Source organism: Plutella xylostella, chromosome 6 (assembly GCF_932276165.1).
Source record: "Plutella xylostella chromosome 6, ilPluXylo3.1, whole genome shotgun sequence".
Lineage (NCBI taxonomy): Eukaryota > Metazoa > Arthropoda > Insecta > Lepidoptera > Plutellidae > Plutella > Plutella xylostella.
Genome location: NC_063986.1, coordinates 11,294,325 through 11,316,053, shown reverse-complemented (window position 1 = coordinate 11,316,053; position 21,729 = coordinate 11,294,325). Strand labels below are relative to the sequence as shown.

Genomic DNA, 21,729 nt, shown 5'->3' with positions numbered 1-21,729 from the left:
GTTTTTGGTTGTAAGTTATATCAGCATGGTCAAGTCTACCACCTACGCGCAGGAGGCCTTCGTTATCTACAAAAGGATGTAAATTTGACAAGTTTCCTTTTAGATTGTTATTTTTGCACAAAGATTCTATCTCTGTTTCGAAATATTTATGTTGTTCGTACTTTATTATAAGCATTAAAGCGGAATTTAATTCAGCACTAGACAAATAGTCGTGATTTATTTTAGTTTTATTTTTATTCATATTGTTTAGAAATCGCAATATGTATGCTAAGAGTCTAACCATCTTTCTAAGATCAGAACAATTGCTGACTAAGCGCTCCAACACATACTCGAGCGGGCCTGTGTGAGACCCGTGGTCGCTGGAGAGCACCAAGCAGTGCTTCACTTCTGGTAAATCAGATGAAGTATTCGTTTCAGTAATAGGAAAGTTATACTCACTGTCATTCAGGAAACGTGGGCCGTGCCACCATTGCTCGCAACTTGACAGCTCATGCGGCCTGACGCCTCTGCTTACGAGGTCAGCTGGGTTATTATCAGTACTAATATACAACCATTGCCAGCTGACGGTGTGCTGACGGATTACATTTACTCTGTTTGCGACATATGCTTGTAAATTCGTTAATTCCATTTTGAGCCATGCTAGGACAATCTGTGAGTCACTAAATAAGTAAACTTTGCTCACATTAACTTTTAATTTTAATGTGTCGTATGTTTTCGACATTAATTTAGATAACAATAGTGCGGCATTCAATTCGAGCCTTGGCACTGTCATCCCCTTTTTTGTATAGGGTTTATTCTAGACTTAGAACAGAGTAGATGTAACGTGGTATTACCTGTTGGGGTGGTTACTCGCAGATAGATGCAACAACCGTGTGCCGTGGAACTGGATGCATCTGCAAACCCGATCAACTCCACTGTGTCTTCGTCTGAAAACCTTACATTTCTATTGATTTTAATTGGTTCCATGACTCTTAAGTCTTCGGTGAATTGGATCCATTCCCTTTCTACATCAGTTGGAGGGCATGAATTCCAATCTGTGTTGTTGATCCATAACTTCTGCATTATTGATTTTGCTACTACTATTATCGGATTTATGAAACCGATCGGATCGTAGCACCTACCTATATAACTAAGTATGCTTCTTTTTGTGAGTAGATTTGTATCGAACGTTCCTGGTGAAGTTATGATAAAATTATCCTCTTTAGTATTAATCTGAAGACCTAGGGTTTTCATATTGTAGTTGTCTTTTTGCAAATCAATACTGTCAAAGTGTTGATCCTCCAATGGTATATCTGACAAAACCAACTCGTTGTTGGAGGACCACTTATGAGTGTCAAAACTGCCTAAACTCAATAACGAGCATAATTGTTGTTTAGCTTCACGTACTGTGGCTAAATCATTGTGAGAATACAACACGTCGTCGACATAAGTGTTGTTCCTTAGTATGAATGCAGCTAAGGGATATTCATTCTCATACCTATTAGCTAGTTCTATTAAACATCTAGTAGCTAAATAACTCGAACTCTTGAGACCATAGGTTACCCTATCTAGTCTAATGCATTTTATTGGTTGACTGGGATCGTCCCTCCAGAGAATGTTTTGCAGCGATGTGAACGCTGGATCTACCAGGATGTTCCTGAACATGCGCTTGATGTCTGAGGTAATGGTATACCTATCTAATCTGAACAACAGCATAATATCAAATAGATCTCTCTGAACCACAGGACCATTCAACTGTAAGTCATTCAATGATACTTTTTTGTTTGTTTTCATGCTCGCATCAAACACCGAGCGTACTTTTGTTGTTTTACTCTCTGGCTTAATTATTGCATGGTGAGGCATGTAGTAAGCTGCCTGTTTATTGATGTCATACATCTCAATGTCGACATAGTGACCATGACCAAGAGATAAAAATTCATGTATGAATTGTTTATATTGCATGAATAGCTCTGGGTTTGCCATTAATTTCTTTTCTAAGTTATGAAATCTTTTCAGAGCCAAATTAAATGAATCACCTAGTGTCTCTTTTACTTCAGACAGAGGTAATTTCAAGGGCAATGGAACTTGAAACTGTTTATCTTTGAGTTCTACTGAATTTTGGAATATTTGCTCACAGAGCTCATGTTCTGGAGACTTCTCTGAAAATATTTCAGGTACTTTTTCATTTGTCCAAAATTGGCCTAGTGTTTCATTGAGATCCATTTCACATTTTAGCACTACCTTATTACATAATATTTGACCCTTAATGGAACCTGTCGGCAGACTCCCTCCGATGATGTGGCCGAAGTGTGTGTTAAAGATGTGCAGATCATTCTGAGCTGGCGACTGCTTCCCGCTGTTGTTGGCAGGAGTCACACTGCTCTTCTCCGGCAATAGCACCTGAAACATTATGTTGGCACCCATTAACATGTGAATGTCACTTGGCACATTGAATTGCTCGTCTGCCCATTCAATGTTAGATGGAAGCTGTAACTCATCTAAATTGATTTTAGATTGGGGCAGTTGAGAGGTAATCTGATCGGTGACGTGACAGGTTACTGTGGTCTTGAAGGCTGATTTCAGTGAATGAATCTCCAACGGGACGCAGTATTTCAAATGGTTCTTTGCATTTGATATGCCTATTATATTTGTGGCACTTTGTTTGGGAGTTAAACCCAAGAGCTGGACTAGTTTTGAGGTGACTATTGAAACTTGAGATCCACTGTCCAGTAGTGCTTTGAAATGAACCTCTGTACCATCCTTTGCAATAGCCTTCACTCTAGCTGTGGGTAAAAGTACATTACTGTTATTATTGCCTGTTAAAGTAACAGGAGGTGCGAGGGCAGGCTCATTGTAATGCACCAGAGTGTTGTGGGGTCCTTTGCACTCAGCACATCTGAAGTGAAACCTACACTTTGAAAAATGCGCACCAAGACAGACATTGCACAGCTTATTTTGTTTAACAAAATCTATCCTCTCCTTGCTCGCCATCAACTGAAACTGTTTGCAATTAAATAGCTTATGATTTGTCGACTTACAATTTAAGCAGGTTGGCGGCTTGTCAGCTGCGGCTGCGTGTGCTGCTACCTTCCCGTATCTTGCTTGGGGTTGTTGGTGGTGACTCTGGTCGGTGCCCTCCAGCGCCAGAGCCCTTTTTTCCAGATAGCCCAGTAAATCCTCCAGGCTGGGTTCGGCGGTCCCGCTCGAGTTGATATGCCCGAGACGTATAACCATCTAATTTGCGCAGAATTATACATGTTAGTATGTGATCCCAGTATATGATGTTTGGACTGTGGTTTTTTATGGCGGCTACTTGTTGCCTAATAGTTGATACAAACTCTCTTAAGTTGCTTGCTGTTGACTTTCCTACTGTCCTCAAATCTAGAAGGTTGCATATGTGTTCATTGACAATTCTGTTCTTATTCTCATATCTATTTTTAAGGAGTTTAAGAGCTTCCTGATAGCTTTCACCTACCAATGGCAGGTTCTTGATGAGATCAAAAGGCTCTTCTCTCACAAATGATCTGAGATAATACAGTTTTTGGATGTTATCTAGACTATTGTTGTTGTCAATTAGTGACATGAATATGTTTATAAATGGTACATAATCTATGAATTTACCTGTGAAAGTTTGTATATCTATAGGAGGTAACTTTATTGCACTTGTAGCTGGAGTTGAAGGTACAGTTGCCGCTGGAATCTGAGGTGGTGACCGTGAATTTATCTCTTTGTTTAAAATGGTGGCAATCGTATAAAACTGGTCTTCTACACTTATTTATTTATTTATACTTTTATTGCACAATTTACAAAAGTAGATGTACAATGAGGTGGACTTAATGCTAAGAGCATTCTCTACCAGTCAACCTGCAGGAGGTTCAGGAGCAGAAAGTAGGGAAGTGCAAAAAAAATAACAAAAATCACAATCAATCAATGAATCTCACAAAAAAAAAAAAAACCTACACAAAATCTACCATAATTATACCTACATATATATAAAATAAATTTATATAAACATATACCTAACATTCTAATAATATATAATAATACATTTATATATACTTATACTACATATACATACACATAAATATATAACACTAAAACAGAGGTACATGAAAAGGCTGTAATTAATTATATCCTAACTTGTTGAGGTAATGAGACCGAACTAAGGATTTAAAAAGTGCACGACTGGGAGCCTTCCTGATAGACTCAGGGAGATCATTCCACAGACGGACTGCTGAGACAGAGAAGGAATGTCGCATAAAGCCAGACTGATGTGATGGTAATGATAATAAAAGGTTGTGGGAGGAGCGGAGGTGTCGGCTATGAGTGTCAGACAAAAAGTTAAACATGGACTTTAGGTATGGAGGGGATTTGGGTTCATGGAGGACAGAAAACAGAAGACAGAGAATACGTAAATTTCTCCTATCTCGGATAGGAAGCCATTTCAACTTAGCACGGTAGCTGGACACGTGATCATACTTCCGTAGACCGAAAATGAAACGTATGCAGGTGTTCTGCAAGCGTTCCAGTTTATTAAGGAGTGCCTCGGTCACATCCAAATAGCACACGTCAGCGTAGTCGAGAATGGGTAAGAGAAGAGAGGTGGCCAGAGAAAGCTTAGTCTGAAAAGGTAAAAAGTTTTTAAGGCGTAGAAGAGAGTGCATCGAAGCGTAGATCCGACGCGACACACTGTCAACCTGTGGGACCCAACTCAAGTGTTCATCGATTATGATTCCAAGGTCTTTGACTGTAGATGTAAATGGAATATTACATCCATCGAAAACTAAGGGAGTTGAAACTAGGTCATGGTTTGACATTAATTGAGAGCTTCCAACAATTATTGCCTGACATTTCGTAGGGTTTACCATAATGCCGAACCGATTTGACCACTCTAGTATCCTGTTTAGGTCTCCATTTAGGTGATTAATAGCCGAGACGAGGTCATCAGGATTAACTTGACTGTACAGTTGCAGATCATCAGCATATAGATGGTAGGAACAGAAAAGGTTTGAGGAAACTAGATCAATAAAAATTGAGAAAAGTAGAGGAGAGAGTATACCGCCTTGAGGGACGCCAGCAGACAGATCAGACCAGTCGGATAGTACCGAGCAGCTCCGAATAGCCTGCTGACGACCCCGAAGATAGGAAGAAAACCAGCTGACAGCAGCGAGAGAGATCTTGGATTTTTCTAGTACAGCTAACAAAAGGTCATGGTCCACAGCATTAAATGCATTGGTGAAATCAATAAGAACAAGCACGGTAATCATTCTTTTCTCCATACCGCTTCGTATGTCCTCTGTGACTTTCAACAAGGCAGTCGTCGTGCTATGCCCAGCCCGAAAACCAGACTGGTATGGGTTAAGGAGACCACCATTTGACAAAAACGCGGTGAGCTGGCGGTGGACAATCGACTCCAGGACTTTGGACAGGAAAGGTAATATTGATATGGGACGGTAATGGTTAAGAGAAGAAGGATTTGCTATTTTAGGGAGAGGAATAACATAAGCTTTACGCCAAAGATCAGGGAAATGTCCAGAGGTAAGGGAATGGTTGATGATGTGAGTGATGGCAGGGAGAAGGATGTCGAGTAGATTGACCACCATAATGCGCCCAATGTTGTCGTGACCTACCGCCTTAGATTTAAGGGACAATATAATTTTCCTGATCTCTTCCGCTGTTGCCGGTGCGAAATTGAAGGTATCGATGTCTGGCGTGGGCAAATTTTGAATATGGTTTAGAGTTAATGTTTTAGTAAAGGTGTCGACAGTGGAAGAGGATGCGAAGTGTTTGTTCAGATTGTTTAAGTCGAAAGGGATGCGCTCATCTTGTTTGGGAGGCTTACCCACGCCAAGAGACCTGAGAAATTTCCAAATGCCTGCAGGCGAAGATAATTCAAGTTGCTCAGCGATGTATCGGCGTTTGGCGTTCCTACACATCTGGTTACACCGATTTCTAGCAACCTTACAAGCAGTCCAGTTTTCGTCAGTACGCGACATTTTGTACCTACGAAAGGCTCTATCTCTCCTAACCATAAACTTTCGGATAGTGTCATTTATCCAAGGAGTTGGTCGATGTTTGAGTTTTACTGGTCGAACAGGAGCATGAGTATCAAAAAGTTTAATTATGTTAGTGCAGAGAAACTCAACTTTGTCATTAACATCAGGCAAGTCCTGCATGTCACTCCATTGGATTTGTGCGGCATCGGATCTAAGCTTCTCAACATCGAGCTTGGTGAAGTTGCGTTGAAAAAGTACCACTGGCTTTGGTTTGGGAATGCGTAAGCGATACGAGCAAAAAATTAAATCGTGTTTGGAGAAACCAGGCGCGAGATATTGCCCGTGGCGAGCTATGAGAGAGTCATCAGAAGTGAGGATAAGGTCGATTGAGGTGTCAGTTGTGGAAGAGTGGTGAGTGGCCGATAAGGGCAGAATTTTGAGGTTCACTGAATCGACAATTGAGTGTAATTTTCGGGTGCGAGAGTCAGGAACGAGCACATCAGTATTAAAATCACCCATAATTAAGTGATGTGAGTAGTTGGGGGTTATATATTCAAGCACAGCTTCTAATGAGGGGAAATAATTATTACTTGGGGGGCAATAGGACACTCCAAGTAGAACCTTGACGCCCAGATTAATTTCAATGAATAAATATTCAGCGGGGGCATTACTGGACGAAGGAGACTGGGCAATGACTGAAAACGGGATATCACTTTTCAAGTAAATAGCTACTCCTCCACCAGCTCTCCCCACGCGATCATTACGAACGAGGACATATCCAGGGAGACAGTACGCATGAGAAGATAAGGTAGGTTTTAGCCAACTCTCAGATACCAAAACTGCATGAACTATGCCCGATGAAAAAGTATTTAGCAGTTCATTGTAATGTTTGGGAATGCTTTGTGCATTAATGTGGCAAACGTTAAAATTTTTGGGAAGTGAGGAGAATTCTTTAATTAAAATATCACCTAGACACAGGCCATCAGCATCAGCGCTAAGATAAGATGAAGAAGAATCAGCCGATACAAATGATTCATCGTCAGACTCATCAGACATAAGTGTTTAATAATAAAATATATATTAGAAATATACTTAAATAAATGATATACTAATTAAATAAATAGGTAACTACTATAGAAAAAAAAATAAAGCTTATAATAATTGCGAGTAAATTAGATGACTCTAAAATTGATTTAAATACAGCAAGAACACAAGTAGAAAAACTACCTGCACCGTCCTCCTGCTGGCCAAAAAGTAAATAATACTGACACTTAAAAATATTAATAACAACAAGTGTGGATTTCTGAACGCAGCCAATACTTTGACAGTTGACATTGACAAAAATTCAGTATCACAGATTAAAAATAAAAATTTGGCAGATTGAAGCTGACACGAGAGAAAAGTTACAAAATAAAAAACAAACTTGGGTGAATTGAGAAAAGATAAATAGTTAACTACCTTACATTAATTAATAATCTCACCTACAAAGCTACAATCTGCTAGGAAAATAAGAAATTATCCACCGAAATGCGCACATGCGCACGCGATTTAGAGCACAACCGAAATCAACGCTTGTGAACACCGGCTTTACTTCTGGTTATGGGAGCAGGCTGCGCGACTGGGGGCTGAGGCGCCGTGGTTGGAGTCACAACTCTGCTGGTACCAGGCTTCGAGGCGGGCTTGGTGCCGGGCGTCTTGCGAGCCGCGGGGGCCGCTGCCACCGCCGGGTGCTTGCTGCACAGCTCGTCCAACTCCAGCTCAGACACTATCTTCACCCTGGTGTCTGGGAGCTTAATGAAGATGGCACCATTACTTGTCCAGCAGGCCCTGATACCGAAGTGCTTGCGGGCCCGGATGAAGATACGTTGCCGTGTCCTGGTCAGGAATTCACGGATAATGATGGGACTTGATTTGAGTTGCCTCTTGTTATCCCATACTACCGATCTGACAGATGGTGTAGAAAACCTCACCAGAATAGGCCTGGGCTTTGCAGGATCCTGTATGCCTCCGATCCGAACACACTGGATGATACTAGACTGATCAAAGTGTGACTGACCCAGCTTGGTGACCACTGTGTGTGTAATCAGCGCCGTGGGGTCTTCTTCCTTCTCCTCTGCTATGCCAGTGAAGAGGAGGGCATTGTGACGGCTCTGAGTATCAATTTCATCAACCTGCTTTACTAGGCCAGCAATCTGCTCGTGCATCAGGCGCAGGATGGGCATGACTGAGTCCTTGAACAAGCCGAAATCCCTGGAGATATCATCAAGCTCTGGCTTCCTGCTTGAATTGGAGGACTTCAGCTTTCTCTCGAAATCATCCATGCGATCCGCAATCATCTTCTCCATGTTTATTTGTTGCTCTAATAGTTCTTGTGTAGAGACCATAGTGCAGTTGTCAGTGTCAATAGTGAAGAGTATAGGTATTGACCAGCAGGTAGGTGCAGTTTCAGGAATTACTGCATATAATTGCCAGATAACAATTATTCACTGGATTTGTGTATGTAAATAACCAATTTATGTTTGTAAAAACTTTGATTTTTTTTAAAAGCTATTTTAATTTATTAAAATCTCTACAGTGCAATGTTGTCTATTTATTTGCAACTACCCGAAAGTCCTCCATACACTTGCGAAATCCTCAGAATCTTCGTGATCTATGCACAAGATTTCTTTGCTGAGGGATTCGTACTCCAGAAATGCACTATTTACTTTTTCCAATTTAATTTTCAAAGTTTCTAGCGGCAACTGTGACAACTCATTTCTAACGAAGCTATATAAACGTGTAATGGTACCTTTTACGAAGCCCCTTGCGGATTTTAGCTTTTTTAAATCCATTTTTGGTTGTAAATACAATTGCACCACTTAACTTTTAGCACTTATAGTCACTAATACTAAAATATTGTTCGATGTCAACCGAAAAATGGCGGCGTGAGTTGAATTTTTTCTGCTTTGCACTTTTGTTAATTTTGTTTGCGACTTTGACGGCTGCGGCGGCTCGGCTGACAGTCGGCGGTATCTTCGTGCGCCGGATGCTCTCGGCCCGCAGAATCGCGCGCGCCGATTGGTCGATGGCACCGTTCTTAGCGCAGACTCGCTGATTCGCGCTCGCTGATTGGTTGTTGGTGGCGCTGATCTCAGCGCAGTCTTGCCAACCTCGACGATCGAAATTGCACCTTCCGCTGCGGTCTTGTTGCACACCACGATGGATAATTTGCGTGGAGCTGCAAGATGGCGCCCTTTTTGAACTTGTATGGCGCGAAGCTCGAAAATAGTTCGCACGGATTTTGCGTTTGTCGTACTTCCCAGCTTACCCCTCGATCCGAGAAGGACCATGGAGCGGAGTGGACTGTATGTGGTTGGTTTGTAGGCCCTGGGGGTGCTTGAAGCTCGTGGGAGTAATAATAAACGGGAATTGTGATTGATCCGTGTATTTTCGTGTGAAGAGCAGAAACGGAAGAGGAGGTTGAACATAGACAATGATATGAAATATAGAAAACATAGATGATAATCATAGACAATTAGTGTTGCTAGCCAACATTATCTTTTTCAAAAATATACATCTGTTCTCTTTGTAATATTATTGTAGTATAACAATATGAAGACCGCGAGAGCATGTAGCGTGTCTTACACCGAAATCTAGCAGCGACTAGCAGGCCAAGCGACGCGGGTCTGTTATAAACGTCGATAATGGACCCGTGCGGGACAGAAAAATTTAATCAGGATTGCACTGCCATCTAGCGCAGACCCTCAGAAGCTCCCACCCTCCAAGCGCAGCAAGTGACTCCACGTCACGACTACACCGCCATCTAGCGGCACCTCTCAGAAGCTACGTCCATACCTGCAGGCGCGGGTGGTCCTTGGCTTGCGGCATCAGCTTCAGCGCGAGGGTGAGCCTGGCGATCTCCTGGCCCGGCGCGCCGCCCGCCTGGCACACTGCTGCTTGGAAGTACTGTGCGAGCCCGGACAGGATCTGCTGTTTGGTTGTTACCTGGGGGTAGAGTGGGATGTTTTAATGTGGCTGTATTGGTCTGAAAATAGCAAATCAGACAGAAAATACTAAAAACTAGGGACAATGAACGGCCTTAATGCTAAGTTACCTTAGGATGGAATAGAATGTTTGAATATGTCTGTATTGGTCACAAACAAAAATAGCAAAGCAGACAGAAGGAACTATGAACAATAAACGGCCTTATCGCTCTTACATGCAACCTTGAATTTAAAGATGAATCTACAAGAAGAATCACACTAATATTACAGAGTCAAAGTGGCCAGTGGTGTGTGATGTCCCCACATATTATTTTTCCACCATTAGCCATCTCTCGTGACCCGGACTATGCGTCATCTACAAATGTACTCACAGTGGGTATCGAGGGCCTAGAGCTATACCTAGTCTACAATGTGCACTCACGGTGGGTATCCAGTCGCGGTCCCACTGCGGGCGCAGGGAGTCCCCGTGCAGGTCCTGCTGGTCTACAATGTGCACTCACGGTGGGTATCCAGTCGCGGTCCCACAGCGGGCGCAGGGAGTCCCCGTGCAGGTCCTGCTGGTCTACAATGTGCACTCACGGTGGGTATCCAGTCGCGGTCCCACAGCGGGCGCAGGGAGTCCCCGTGCAGGTCCTGCTGGTCTACAATGTGCACTCACGGTGGGTATCCAGTCGCGGTCCCACAGCGGGCGCAGGGAGTCCCGCTGCAGCGCGCGCAGGGCGTCCCCGTACAGGTCGGCTGCGCCCGCGCACACGCGCGCCGCCATCGACGGCTTCATCTCATCTGGAAGGTAATAAAATCATTTAATTGGAAACATATTCTATGAAAAATTACAAAGATGTTACAGAGCATATTTAACTGCGATGCCATATTCTGCCGGAAGCTCATCTTATGACGCGTCTTGATTAGCGTGTATAGTGCTTGCGTCTAATTTTATTGCAGTTGGAGAATAATATGTTGACTTTTCGTTTCACTTGCATTCCAAGGATAGCACCAAGATTACATGTGACTTTCTTTTTCTGACAAACCACTCACCTGCACAGAATAGAATAAACGTTTCTTGACGTATATTCTTTTATTGATTGACAAAATACATAAATAACTAACTAAGATCCATAAACTCTATAACACCGCCATCTAGCAGCGACTAGCAGTATCTATGACTCCGTATGAACTGTATAACAGCGCCATCTAGCGGCGAAGGGCGGCACTCACCTTGGATGCACTTGTAGGCGATGACCTCCTGCGCCTGCGCCAGCATCAGCGCGGCCAGCGTGTCGGGCGCCATCTAGCGGCGACTAGCAGTACCAATGACTCCGTATGACCTGTATAACAGCGCCATCTAGCTCACCTTGGATGCACTTGTAGGCGATGACCTCCTGCGCCTGCGCCAGCATCAGCGCGGCCAGCGTGTCGGGCGCCATCTAGCGGCGACTAGCAGTACCAATGACTCCGTATGACCTGTATAACAGCGCCATCTAGCTCACCTTGGATGCACTTGTAGGCGATGACCTCCTGCGCCTGCGCCAGCATCAGTGCGGCGAGCGCGGCCAGCGTGTCGGGCGCCAGGTCCGGCGTGGGCTCCCCGTGGAGCGCCAGTAGCACTGTCTCTTTGAGGTGCGAGAAGATGCCGGCTGCTTGCTGTGGGGAAGGAGGGAGAAGGTTGTAGAAAAATATCTTGTAGGAAGTCATGAAGGAGCACCGCCGCCCCAACGGCTTGGTATGACTGGGGTGCTCTCTTCCGTGATTCAGCCCATATGACTTAGATGTCGCAGGGGCCATGGTGGTTGGTGGTTTCTGATTGCTGTTTTATGATGGTGAGATGTTTGGCTCAGGTTGTGAATTAAACAGATAATTACTATTAAAGATAATTATATATGTATATTGAGTATATATTGAGTTTTAAATATTTTTTATTGATTAAATACTAGTTAATTAGCTTAAAATTAGTGTAATTGTATCGATGTATTTAAAATAAGTGTGTAACAAGTGAAGTTTGAGCCTCAAGACAAGTTTTTAACCAAATTGATGAGGTTGAAATTGGAACCACCTATAACCTGTCAAACTTCAAATTTCCAACGAATTATCAGGCGAGTATTGTGTAAAATTATCTAGTTTTCCCTCCCTTTAGCCTTTATACTTAGTTTAAATTAAGATATTCTAACTTTCTTTGCCGTTTTACTTTCCTTTTCTTTCTAATAAGTAGGTATTTAACTTAGTTTTTTTAGTTATTTATTTCTCTTCTCAATCTCATCTTTACTATTTAAAACCTAGTAACTTAGTTTATCCTAAACTAAACTGTAGTCTCCCTGTCCCGTCTCATTGTTTAATTTCAAATTTTACCACAATACATAGGATCAAATTGTTCAAACAACATTTTATAAGTAAACTTTTTATTTAGAAATATTCCCTTCTAACATTACCTGCTCCCCATCCCTATAGTCTAGTAGGTAGTCCTGGTTTAGGAGTTTAGGAATAGGGAATTAAATCCTTCTATGACTTGTGTGCTCGGTTCACTTGACTTATATGTGGAAGTGAATTTGAATGCCTGTACTTGTTACATAGATAACTAACAAAACATCCTTTTATTAGACTAGTCAACAAATAACTAAATTAGGTATTTTTAGCTTACTCAAAGTATTATATTATTATTTAGAAAATAATAACAATTCATTAGTGAAAATCAGTTACAATTTGAATTCTACTACTACCAAATTGCTTATAAATTATCAGTAACTTCATGAATAAACATTTGTTCTGTAACTAAAACCCTGAAAAATAAGCCCTATCTGGTGCTCCGACTATTCACCCCATATCCTATACCGATATACTACCGTAGCACCCCGTGTTTTTTCAGACAAAACCAAGATGATGTCCCGAAGCAAGGCACATACCCGTGACCTGGAACTCCGGCTGAGGACAGCCCTGGAGGACCTCAAAGCATCCCGTGAACTGACCGACCAACTCATGAAGGAACGGGATGAAAATGAAATGGAATTTGAGTGCATCTTAAAAAAGAACACAGTGCTAAAAAACCAATTAGTAGAACAGGATATCCAGTACCAAGATCTGCAAGGCAAGTGTGATGAGCTCAATGGTCTACTGAGGTCATACCAGCAGTGCCAGAACATCCATGAAGCTACTCTGTCGCAAATCCACAGCCTGGAACAACAGCTGGCTGAGGCCAACGGAGAGCTCCAAAGACGGAATGAAGAGCAAGAGCGGGATGAAAATGATAAAACCATCGCTTTGTATGAGGAACTGATCAACTCACAATGTAAAGCAGTACCTACCATAGACCTCACTACACCTTGCAAAGAACCCTGCGAACACAAAGTGACACCCAAGATTATCGGTGCGAATAAACTGAAAAAATACTGTAAAATCAACAGATCTATAAAGAGATGCCAACATACTTTGAGAAAGTTACAAAAACCAATGAAATCTATAAAAGAAGAAAATGTTAGACTTGGACTACTGGTCCATAAGTATGAGAAGGATATTTTAGTCCATAGGCAGGACCTTTCGGAATGCAACAGCTACTACGAGATGAACATGGCAATGTTGCAGCGCAGACTGGTCAACTTAGAGTCTGCCCTAAATAGTACCCGTACGCCATACTCTGGGGATAAAACCACCAGTCCCCAGATGTCGGCACCTCTTTCGGGGTTCAACCAGAGTGCTTCACCTGAACAGCACCAGCAGCCAGCAGACAGTGTCCTACCAACTGACACTCAGCTACATCAGCTGCCATCTGCCTGCCCCCCTGATGAGATTCAGCCACCTACTACAACCTGCTGCAACAACGAGCCCGCCGTCGCGACGAGTACTGTCCTACTAACTGACACTCAGCTGCCACCAGCCTGCACTCTTCATGCGAACGAGCCAGCTAGTACAGCCTGCAACGACGAGCCAGCTACTACAGTCTGCAACGACGAGCCAGCCGTCCCGACGAGCAGCCCGTCACCGTGCGACCGGTCCGAGATTGCCCTGTCTTCAACACCGAGTACCTGCCTGCTTCGAGAAGCTCCTTATGAGACAATTGTCTTCTCAGATAAGCTAGGTAGCAAAATGGGTCACATGTTAAATGACTATCTTAAACAAAAAGTCATTAATATATGTATGCCAGGGGCTTCTTATAACCAAATTGTAGATAGAATTTTGTCAGGACAATACAGTGCAAACACTACATTAGTATTGTTAATTGGAAACAGCTTAGATGTGACAGAAAATGACTTAATAAGATGCTATGACGCCCTTTCTACCATGGAAATCAAGAAAACGATAATCTGTGCCTTTCCCTATTCCGCTTCACGGTCTCATAAGCAGAACACTCAGATACATGAGTTAAATATGTTGATATTTAACATGACATTTGGTCATAGGGAACAGATGATGTATTTCGATACAAATAAATTTATTCACAATTTTATTTTGACCAAGAGTACATTATTTGTACCAAGGTTTTATAAGCGACAGATAGCTAAATTGTTAGCTTACAATATTTATGACCCTGTTATAAGTAGTATAACAGAAGTAGGACCAACGATAGTTAGTAGTAATACTAATGTAAATTTAAACTGCCATGCACGACAAGAGATGAGCAACTGAGAGTTGTACACCAGAATATTCAGGGGCTTTCTCGCAAACTTCTAATGCTAGAGTTATTTTTAGAACAATACGACATAGACATAATTTGTATTACTGAGCATCACCTTAAAAATGATGACATGAATTTTAATGTAAAAAATTACAATGTTATTAGCTCATTTAATAGGAAATCGTTAGACAAAGGAGGATCATTAATATTTGTAAAGAAAAATTTAAAATGTAAGGATAGGAAAGATATTGTAAAATTATCGGTCGAAAGAATAGCTGAACTAGCTTGTGTTGAGATGGACAAGTATATAATTTTAAGCGTGTACAGGCCCCCCTCTTCTGACTATAAAGTATTTGAGAAAGTGATGGAGGATAGTCTTACCATCTTATCTAAGAGCTCAAAACAGGTGGTCGTGGTGGGAGATTTTAATATTGATTTATTAGTTGAGACTTCTATGAAATGTTGTATAATTAATTTGTTCAAGTCATATAATTTAAGTAATGTCTTCCTGGAACCTACCAGAATTACTCCCACCTCAGCCACTTGTATTGACAATATTTACTGTAATTGTGATTTTACTAATCATTCTGTAATCAATTGTTTACCATCCGACCACAGTGGGCAAATTATTACGTTTCCTTGTACTTTTGAACGTAAGTCAGCCACTTTCAAGTTCAGACCAGTAACATCATACAGAATTGATAAGTTTAAATCTCGATTGAACAGTAAACTTGGCTACTGTAGAAGCTCTGAAAGAAATCCCAATGATGCCTTTAAGGAAATATTTCAAGGTTTGTCTCAAGAATTTGAAAACGTGTTCACTAAGAAAGAAGTAGATGTTAATTGTAAACTAAGTCTTAATGACTGGGCAACATCGGGAATTTATAAGAGCAGACGTAAATTATATGATCTCTATGAACAGCGTACATTTACTCATGACGATAACTTTAGAGATTATGTAAAGAAATATACAAAGATATTCAAAGCCGTTTGCCACCAAGCTAAATCAGATTATATAAATAGAAAGATTAAAAACTCTAATAACAAGATTAAAACCGTATGGAATATCATTAATACTGAAACCAGGAAGAATAAACCACGTGATTTAAATTTTGAACTTAAAATTAATGATAAAATTGTTTCATCTAGTGAAGAAGTGGCTTCCGTCTTTGAAGATTTTTTCCGTAGTATACCGATAGCTACAACTGAGAACCTTGATTCATCTTGCGCTGAAGCTGAACGTTTGCTGAGAGGGAATGCACCGCCTTGCGATCTCGACTTTCAATTTCATGGTATAAATACACAGACCATAATTACCACTTATAAAGAATTAAATTTAAAAATGACAGAAGATTTATGGGGCATGTCCGTTAAAGTTATTAGTCATGTTATTGATATCCTAGCACCCCACTTGGCTGATCTTTTTAACAGATGCATTGAGGTCGGTGTATTCCCCGATTTGATGAAACTTAGTAAACTAATACCGCTTTTTAAATCTGGTGAGAAAAATGATCCCAATAATTTTAGGCCTGTATCAGTTTTGCCAGTACTGAGTAAAATATTTGAAAAAATTATGCTGCATCAAATGCTTTCGCACTTTAGTATTCACGGCCTTCTCCATAACCAACAGTTCGGTTTCACCAAAGGTCGATCTACAACTGACGCTGGTGTCGCGTTGGTCAAACACATATTTAGTGCTTGGGAGGAACGTCTTGATGCTGTGGGTGTATTTTGCGATCTATCGAAAGCATTTGATTGTGTGGATCATGCCACTCTACTTATGAAACTTAAATATTATGGGCTAACTGGCAAAGCTCTTACATTATTGGAATCATACTTGAGCAACAGAACTCAACTAGTTGACATAAATGGAGTGCGTTCGGCTGGCTGTCCTGTCAGTATGGGTGTTCCCCAAGGCTCGATTTTAGGACCATTCTTGTTTCTTGTATATGTTAACGATTTACCGTTTTTGGTAGATAAATTATGTGAGATAGTACTGTTTGCTGATGATACTTCACTTATATTTAAGTTGAAGCGACAAGAAGTCAATTTTGACAATGCAGACAGTACTCTTTCCATAGTTGCTAATTGGTTCACTGTAAATAATTTAGCTCTTAACTCCAAGAAAACAAAATGTATTAAATTCACTTTGCCTAATGTAAGACAAGTAGAGACATATTTGACATTGAATAACGATAAGCTAGAGTTAGTAAATGAAACGGTATTCCTGGGTATTACAATTGACTCAAAGTTGCAATGGGGACCCCATATTGAGAGGATAAGCGGTAGATTGAGTTCTGCAGCTTATGCGGTTAGAACCATTAGACAGTTAACAGATGTAGATACAGCCAGGCTTGTGTATTTTAGTTATTTTCATAGTGTTATGTCTTACGGAATTCTATTGTGGGGACGAGCGGCTGACATTAATCAAATCTTTGTTCTGCAAAAACGAGCAATTCGAGCCATATATGTATTAGGGTCTAGAATTTCATTAAGAGATACGTTTAAGGAAATAGGTATACTAACTGTTCCATGCCAATATATCTATGAAAATATTATGTATGTTCGTAAAAACTTAAATTCATTTAGTAAAGTAGGAGCCACTCACGGTATTGAGACCAGAAACAAAAATAAGTTGCTTTTCCCCACACTCAGACTTTCGAAAACAAACACATCATTCATGGGGAACTGTATACGTTTTTATAATAAATTATCAAATGAAGCAATAAACCTTACTGAGCAAAAATTTAAGAATTATGTTAAAGCTACATTATGTAGTAAAGCTTACTATAGTATAAATGATTATTTAAACGACAAAAACGCGTGGTCTTGTCCACCTCAGCTAAGGCTATTGAAAAAAATGAAATGGATATAGGTACTTAAGTAAAATTGTAGGTACTAGATATAAGTAAAAATTGTAATAGATTATAAGGAAAAAGTTGAAAAGATGCTCGAGGAGTTTCTTTCGCCATTTCTTTCCTTCTCAATGACGGGGCCTTTGTGAAATGGTGGTAGATGACTATCGACAAATAATTGTAAAATTTTACGTCGATTAAACCATTTGAATTTGAATTTGAATTTTGTAAAGATATAAAATAAAATAAAGACTAAAATTATTTGAATCCCTACATGGCATCTTTATCTTTATAGGTAAGTATACTAATACTTATAGATAATCCCGTTTATAACATGTCCCACAGAGCACATTGCCTTTTTGTAGTAGCTGGCAATACACCTATAATATAGTGATGTTTATCCAGACAGACAGCATATTTAATTTTAATTAGTACATCCACATGTTACATCTTATGAGCATAAATCAATACTTCAATCAGTCAAGAATTTATTAAATGATTCAGGAAGTAAGCATTATCATAAAAAAATATGTTTTAATATACTGGCTACAACCAGAAAAAGTTCATTCATCTTAAAAAGATAAGAACAAGATAACAGTGTTGTGCATTACTTACTTAATATTGTAATGTGTACATACAGCTTAAATGAGTAATTCCTTACGTATATCAAAATCAGGAAACATTACGCATTTATCTGTTTTATTTTGTAATCAACATCCTGACAAGCTTAACAGGTCTTACATAAACTAAAATATATCTATCAAACAGTTTGCAAAGCATATGAATATATGCATATGAAAAAGGCTGGACTTGTATGCAATAAATAAGCCTAAGGTCTAGTCTACAACAACTAATCTAAATGCACATATGAATATAAAAAAGCCTATAGCTAACCTGCAGCAGCTTAGCGGCCAGTTTCAGTGACTCCTCGTTGTCAAGCGGCTGTGAGGATGCTAGTGCACTCTGCGCCGCCGCCATGTTGAACAGGATGCAGACACGCTCATACGAGAGGGAGCTCAGCGCTGTGAGGGGAAAGAGGTGTTCGTTTTTGTAATTACTGTTGAACTCCAATGATGTGTTCCTCCACACTCTTGTTTCATAATATAATTAGTGTATGATCCTTCAATGCCGGGTATAAGCAACTAGCAAGATGCTCTACAGCACACTGTCATTGGACTACGTCATGCAAGTCATGCATGCAATACCTTATGAGGATGACTTAATATTTAATAATCATCAGCATCTATGTTTACACTACTGGACATAGGAGTGAAGTCTCAAGGAGTCCCATAACATTCATGGTAGTTTTCTATTGTTATTACATACATCAGACCTATAGGTGAGTAATATTCTAACAGAACCTGCTATTCTTAAACTTTTTGCCTATGGCCAAAAATAAAAGCATTTATTACAGAACATCTTAGAATACTAAGCAGTATTTATAATCATTAATTTAATTTATAAAAACTTATGTCTATAAGTTGCTATTTGGTGAAAGTATAGACTAGAAGTTATGAATCATTTTTCTTTCTTTCTTTCTAATCATTTAAATTCTAGGTTGTGTTACCTGAAGTAAGACTTGCAATGCAATTTTGTTTAGTTATTTAAATCAAGAATACAGGTAAGTATGTTTAGCAGGTATATGTATAAATAACTTGTTTGTCATTATTCAGTAACAACCAAAGACTGAATGAATTTTCTACCCACTTCATTCTGTATTGTTCAATGTTTATTCCAGACACAGAATGGGATAAACAACTTATCACATTCCAAGTGTGCTTCCAGGTAAGCACTCAAATTAAAATAATATTGAGTTCAATGAACTTACTGAGACTCATTCGGCCTCCAAATATGGATCCTTTGTCGAAGGCATCCTTCCACTTGAAGGGGATCTGCACCTCCTGCGGTGGCAGCTTCGACTCCAGAGATACCAGCTGGTCATAGTAGCTGGAAATAATATACGTAAATCACTATAATTTTTTATATTAGCATAACTTAAAGTCTCCTGGCACTTATTGTTCAGTTTTAAATGTAAGAAACATGGCCAGAAACACTTAACACAAGCAAACTTTGTTATTGAAATTCGGTTTGTAAACTCCCAGGAATAACAAACACAGCCATTCCACTCCAGACAACAATGACATCACACATTTGTCTTAATTTAAACTTATTTTTATTATCGTTATAAGCTGTTAATTACCGAGATTATCCAAATATATTGCACAATGGGCGTGATTCGACTACGATACATGAGTCATGGACCGCAAAGCCATTTATTTACCTGTTAAGATACTCGAGGTTCGACTTCTCGAAGATCTTCCAAATAGCATTGGACCGCAGCCGCGACAGCTCCGTCAGCGCATCGCTGTACTCCTCGGTGTTGTACGTGGACTGGATCAGATTCTTCAAAGGCTTAACAATATCGACGTCGGAGGATTTTTTAAACGGCACAGCCAGTAATTCAGCCATTTCTGTTGTTGAAAAAACGACAACAGCAGGCTATATCGGCTCACGGGCCTCACGGAAAATGACAAACTGTCAATGTCAAATGATGACAGCTGAGATGACTTGACAGATTGATAGAAAAGATAGCTTCTACTCTGTGTTATGGACCCTGTTGCGTAGCAAAATAAACTATTTTATTTCTTTGCAGGAAGCTCAGAATAATTTCGGGCCCTAATGCCGGACAGTCTGGCGAAAGACAGTCTGGAAAAAAATAAGTATGGAACGCGTACGAAAAATAATGGCGAGCACCGCTCACAGAGTACTTTTTACGCTATCATAGACATCTTTGGCTTTTGTCATCTGTCAGTGTCAGTCAGTCAATCGTTTAGTTTGAAAAATAATTTTAAATCATAAAAAAATTAAGATTTAACAGTTATTTATATATTATTATTACTGTGGATAAGTGCAGTGTTTGTGTGGAGGTACCTAACTATTAGTGTTGCTTGATATTATTGATAATAATTATGTTTTATAAAACTTGTGAAATATGTGGTTTAAGAGCCGCTAGCCGGTCGTATAGATGGCCAAAAGAGAATTTTCATGGCCAAATTTCCACTGGATGAGGAAAGGTAAGCTACAATTAAAGGCTAAAGCATAGGATTTAGATTATTTATATGTATAAAAAGTTAAAGTCTAATAAAATAACTGGAGGGTAGCAGAGCAGTGGTAGCTCAGTCGGGTAAGCGCCCGCTTCTCACGCAAGAGATGCGGGTTCGATCCCGGCGCTGACATGTACCAATGAGTTCTTTTAACTTAAGTACAATGTATACCATCGCTCTTACGGTGAAGGAAAACATCGTGAGGAAACCTGCATATCTAGATTTAGCACATCTAGATATGTGAACCCACCAACCCGCAGTGGACCAGCGTGGTGGGAAATGGTTCAAGCTTAGGAAGGCAGTTTAGACCTTGGGAATATGCACAAAGGTTCCACTCTAGAGAGCCAGGTGCAGGTACTTACACCCCCACAGATAATAGAATAGAATAGAATAGAACTGGAGGGTCAGCACAACCAACAATAGTGCATGAATGTTTTTTTTTATCGATATCGATATTTTTATTTATCATTAGTACGCACAGCTCATCAATCAGAACAACTTTTGTCTACTAGTTTTGGAAATTAGCGAAAATCAAATTCGGATCTCCATACAAAAATTACCAGTGACTTTTATTATACGTACTTAAATAATATTTAATTGTTTAATAATAATTATAAAAATGTTGTTTGCAGATGTAAACAGTGGGTTAAGATGACCGGTAAGGAGGATCTGGTTTATGTGCCTATTGAAAAGCTACATCAACTTAAACGAATTTGTGGCAATCATTTTCTACAACAACATTTTAAGAATACAATTGAAAAAAAAAATAACAATTCCATGTGTGGGACTTACTGCAGACACTTTATTTTATAATAAATAAATATAATTATATTTTTCCACTTTTATTTTATTTCAACATTATATCATAGCACTTACGTCAACGGAAAATCTCGAGTTTATTTTATGGATTATATTTTTATGTTCAAATAGGAACATAACATAACGTTGAACCGAGACTTAACGTTGGTGTCATTGTGTAACACTGAAATCCTATTGTGTAAAACTGAAATTAAAGTAATACATACACTCGCACTTTTTTTTTTACTAGTTATCGATAAAAAATATCCATAAGAAGCACATCACTATTTCAGCGGGGCTATGTTGGCAGTTTTGTACGTCATAATTTTTGTTTTGTTGGTACCCTCTGTTAGTACGCGTGAATAAAAAAAAAAATAATACATGTATTTTTTTCTTTTTTTTCCCTTGTACTCC

General features: G+C 39.9%; 2 protein-coding genes and 1 long non-coding RNA gene across 3 annotated transcripts in view; 1 reads left to right on the top strand and 2 right to left on the bottom strand.

The window, feature by feature from the left end:
* The window catches only part of LOC105387848 (programmed cell death 6-interacting protein), a 34,578-nt gene extending 14,623 nt beyond the window's left edge, over positions 1-19,955 (bottom strand). The window contains exons 1-6 of the mRNA XM_048621783.1: positions 19,695-19,955; positions 19,242-19,360; positions 18,308-18,435; positions 11,446-11,599; positions 10,617-10,741; positions 9,810-9,959 (exon numbers count right to left, since the gene is read on the bottom strand). Of these exons, the coding sequence (XP_048477740.1) occupies positions 9,810-9,959; positions 10,617-10,741; positions 11,446-11,599; positions 18,308-18,435; positions 19,242-19,360; positions 19,695-19,882 (864 nt within the window). The 5' untranslated portion in view covers positions 19,883-19,955. The remainder of the gene's footprint in view (positions 1-9,809; positions 9,960-10,616; positions 10,742-11,445; positions 11,600-18,307; positions 18,436-19,241; positions 19,361-19,694) is intronic.
* LOC125488652 lies at positions 124-3,173 on the bottom strand. The gene is made up of 2 exons (XM_048621785.1): positions 3,018-3,173; positions 124-2,379 (listed from the first exon to the last, which is right to left on the bottom strand). Exon 2 carries the CDS (start codon positions 2,200-2,202, stop codon positions 769-771), a length of 1,434 nt encoding a protein of 477 aa, XP_048477742.1. The 5' UTR covers positions 2,203-2,379; positions 3,018-3,173; the 3' UTR covers positions 124-768.
* Positions 19,956-20,102: 147 nt separating the features above from the next.
* Positions 20,103-21,549, top strand: LOC125488654. The gene is made up of 2 exons (XR_007266387.1): positions 20,103-20,487; positions 21,150-21,549. It is a non-coding gene; the product is annotated as an uncharacterized LOC125488654 (long non-coding RNA).
* The last annotated feature ends 180 nt before the right edge of the window (positions 21,550-21,729 follow it).

Bases quoted from the DNA above. Each gene is read 5' to 3' on its own strand.
- LOC125488652 (XM_048621785.1), bottom strand. From the start codon at position 2,202: ATGGATCTCAATGAAACACTAGGCCAATTTTGGACAAATGAAAAAGTA.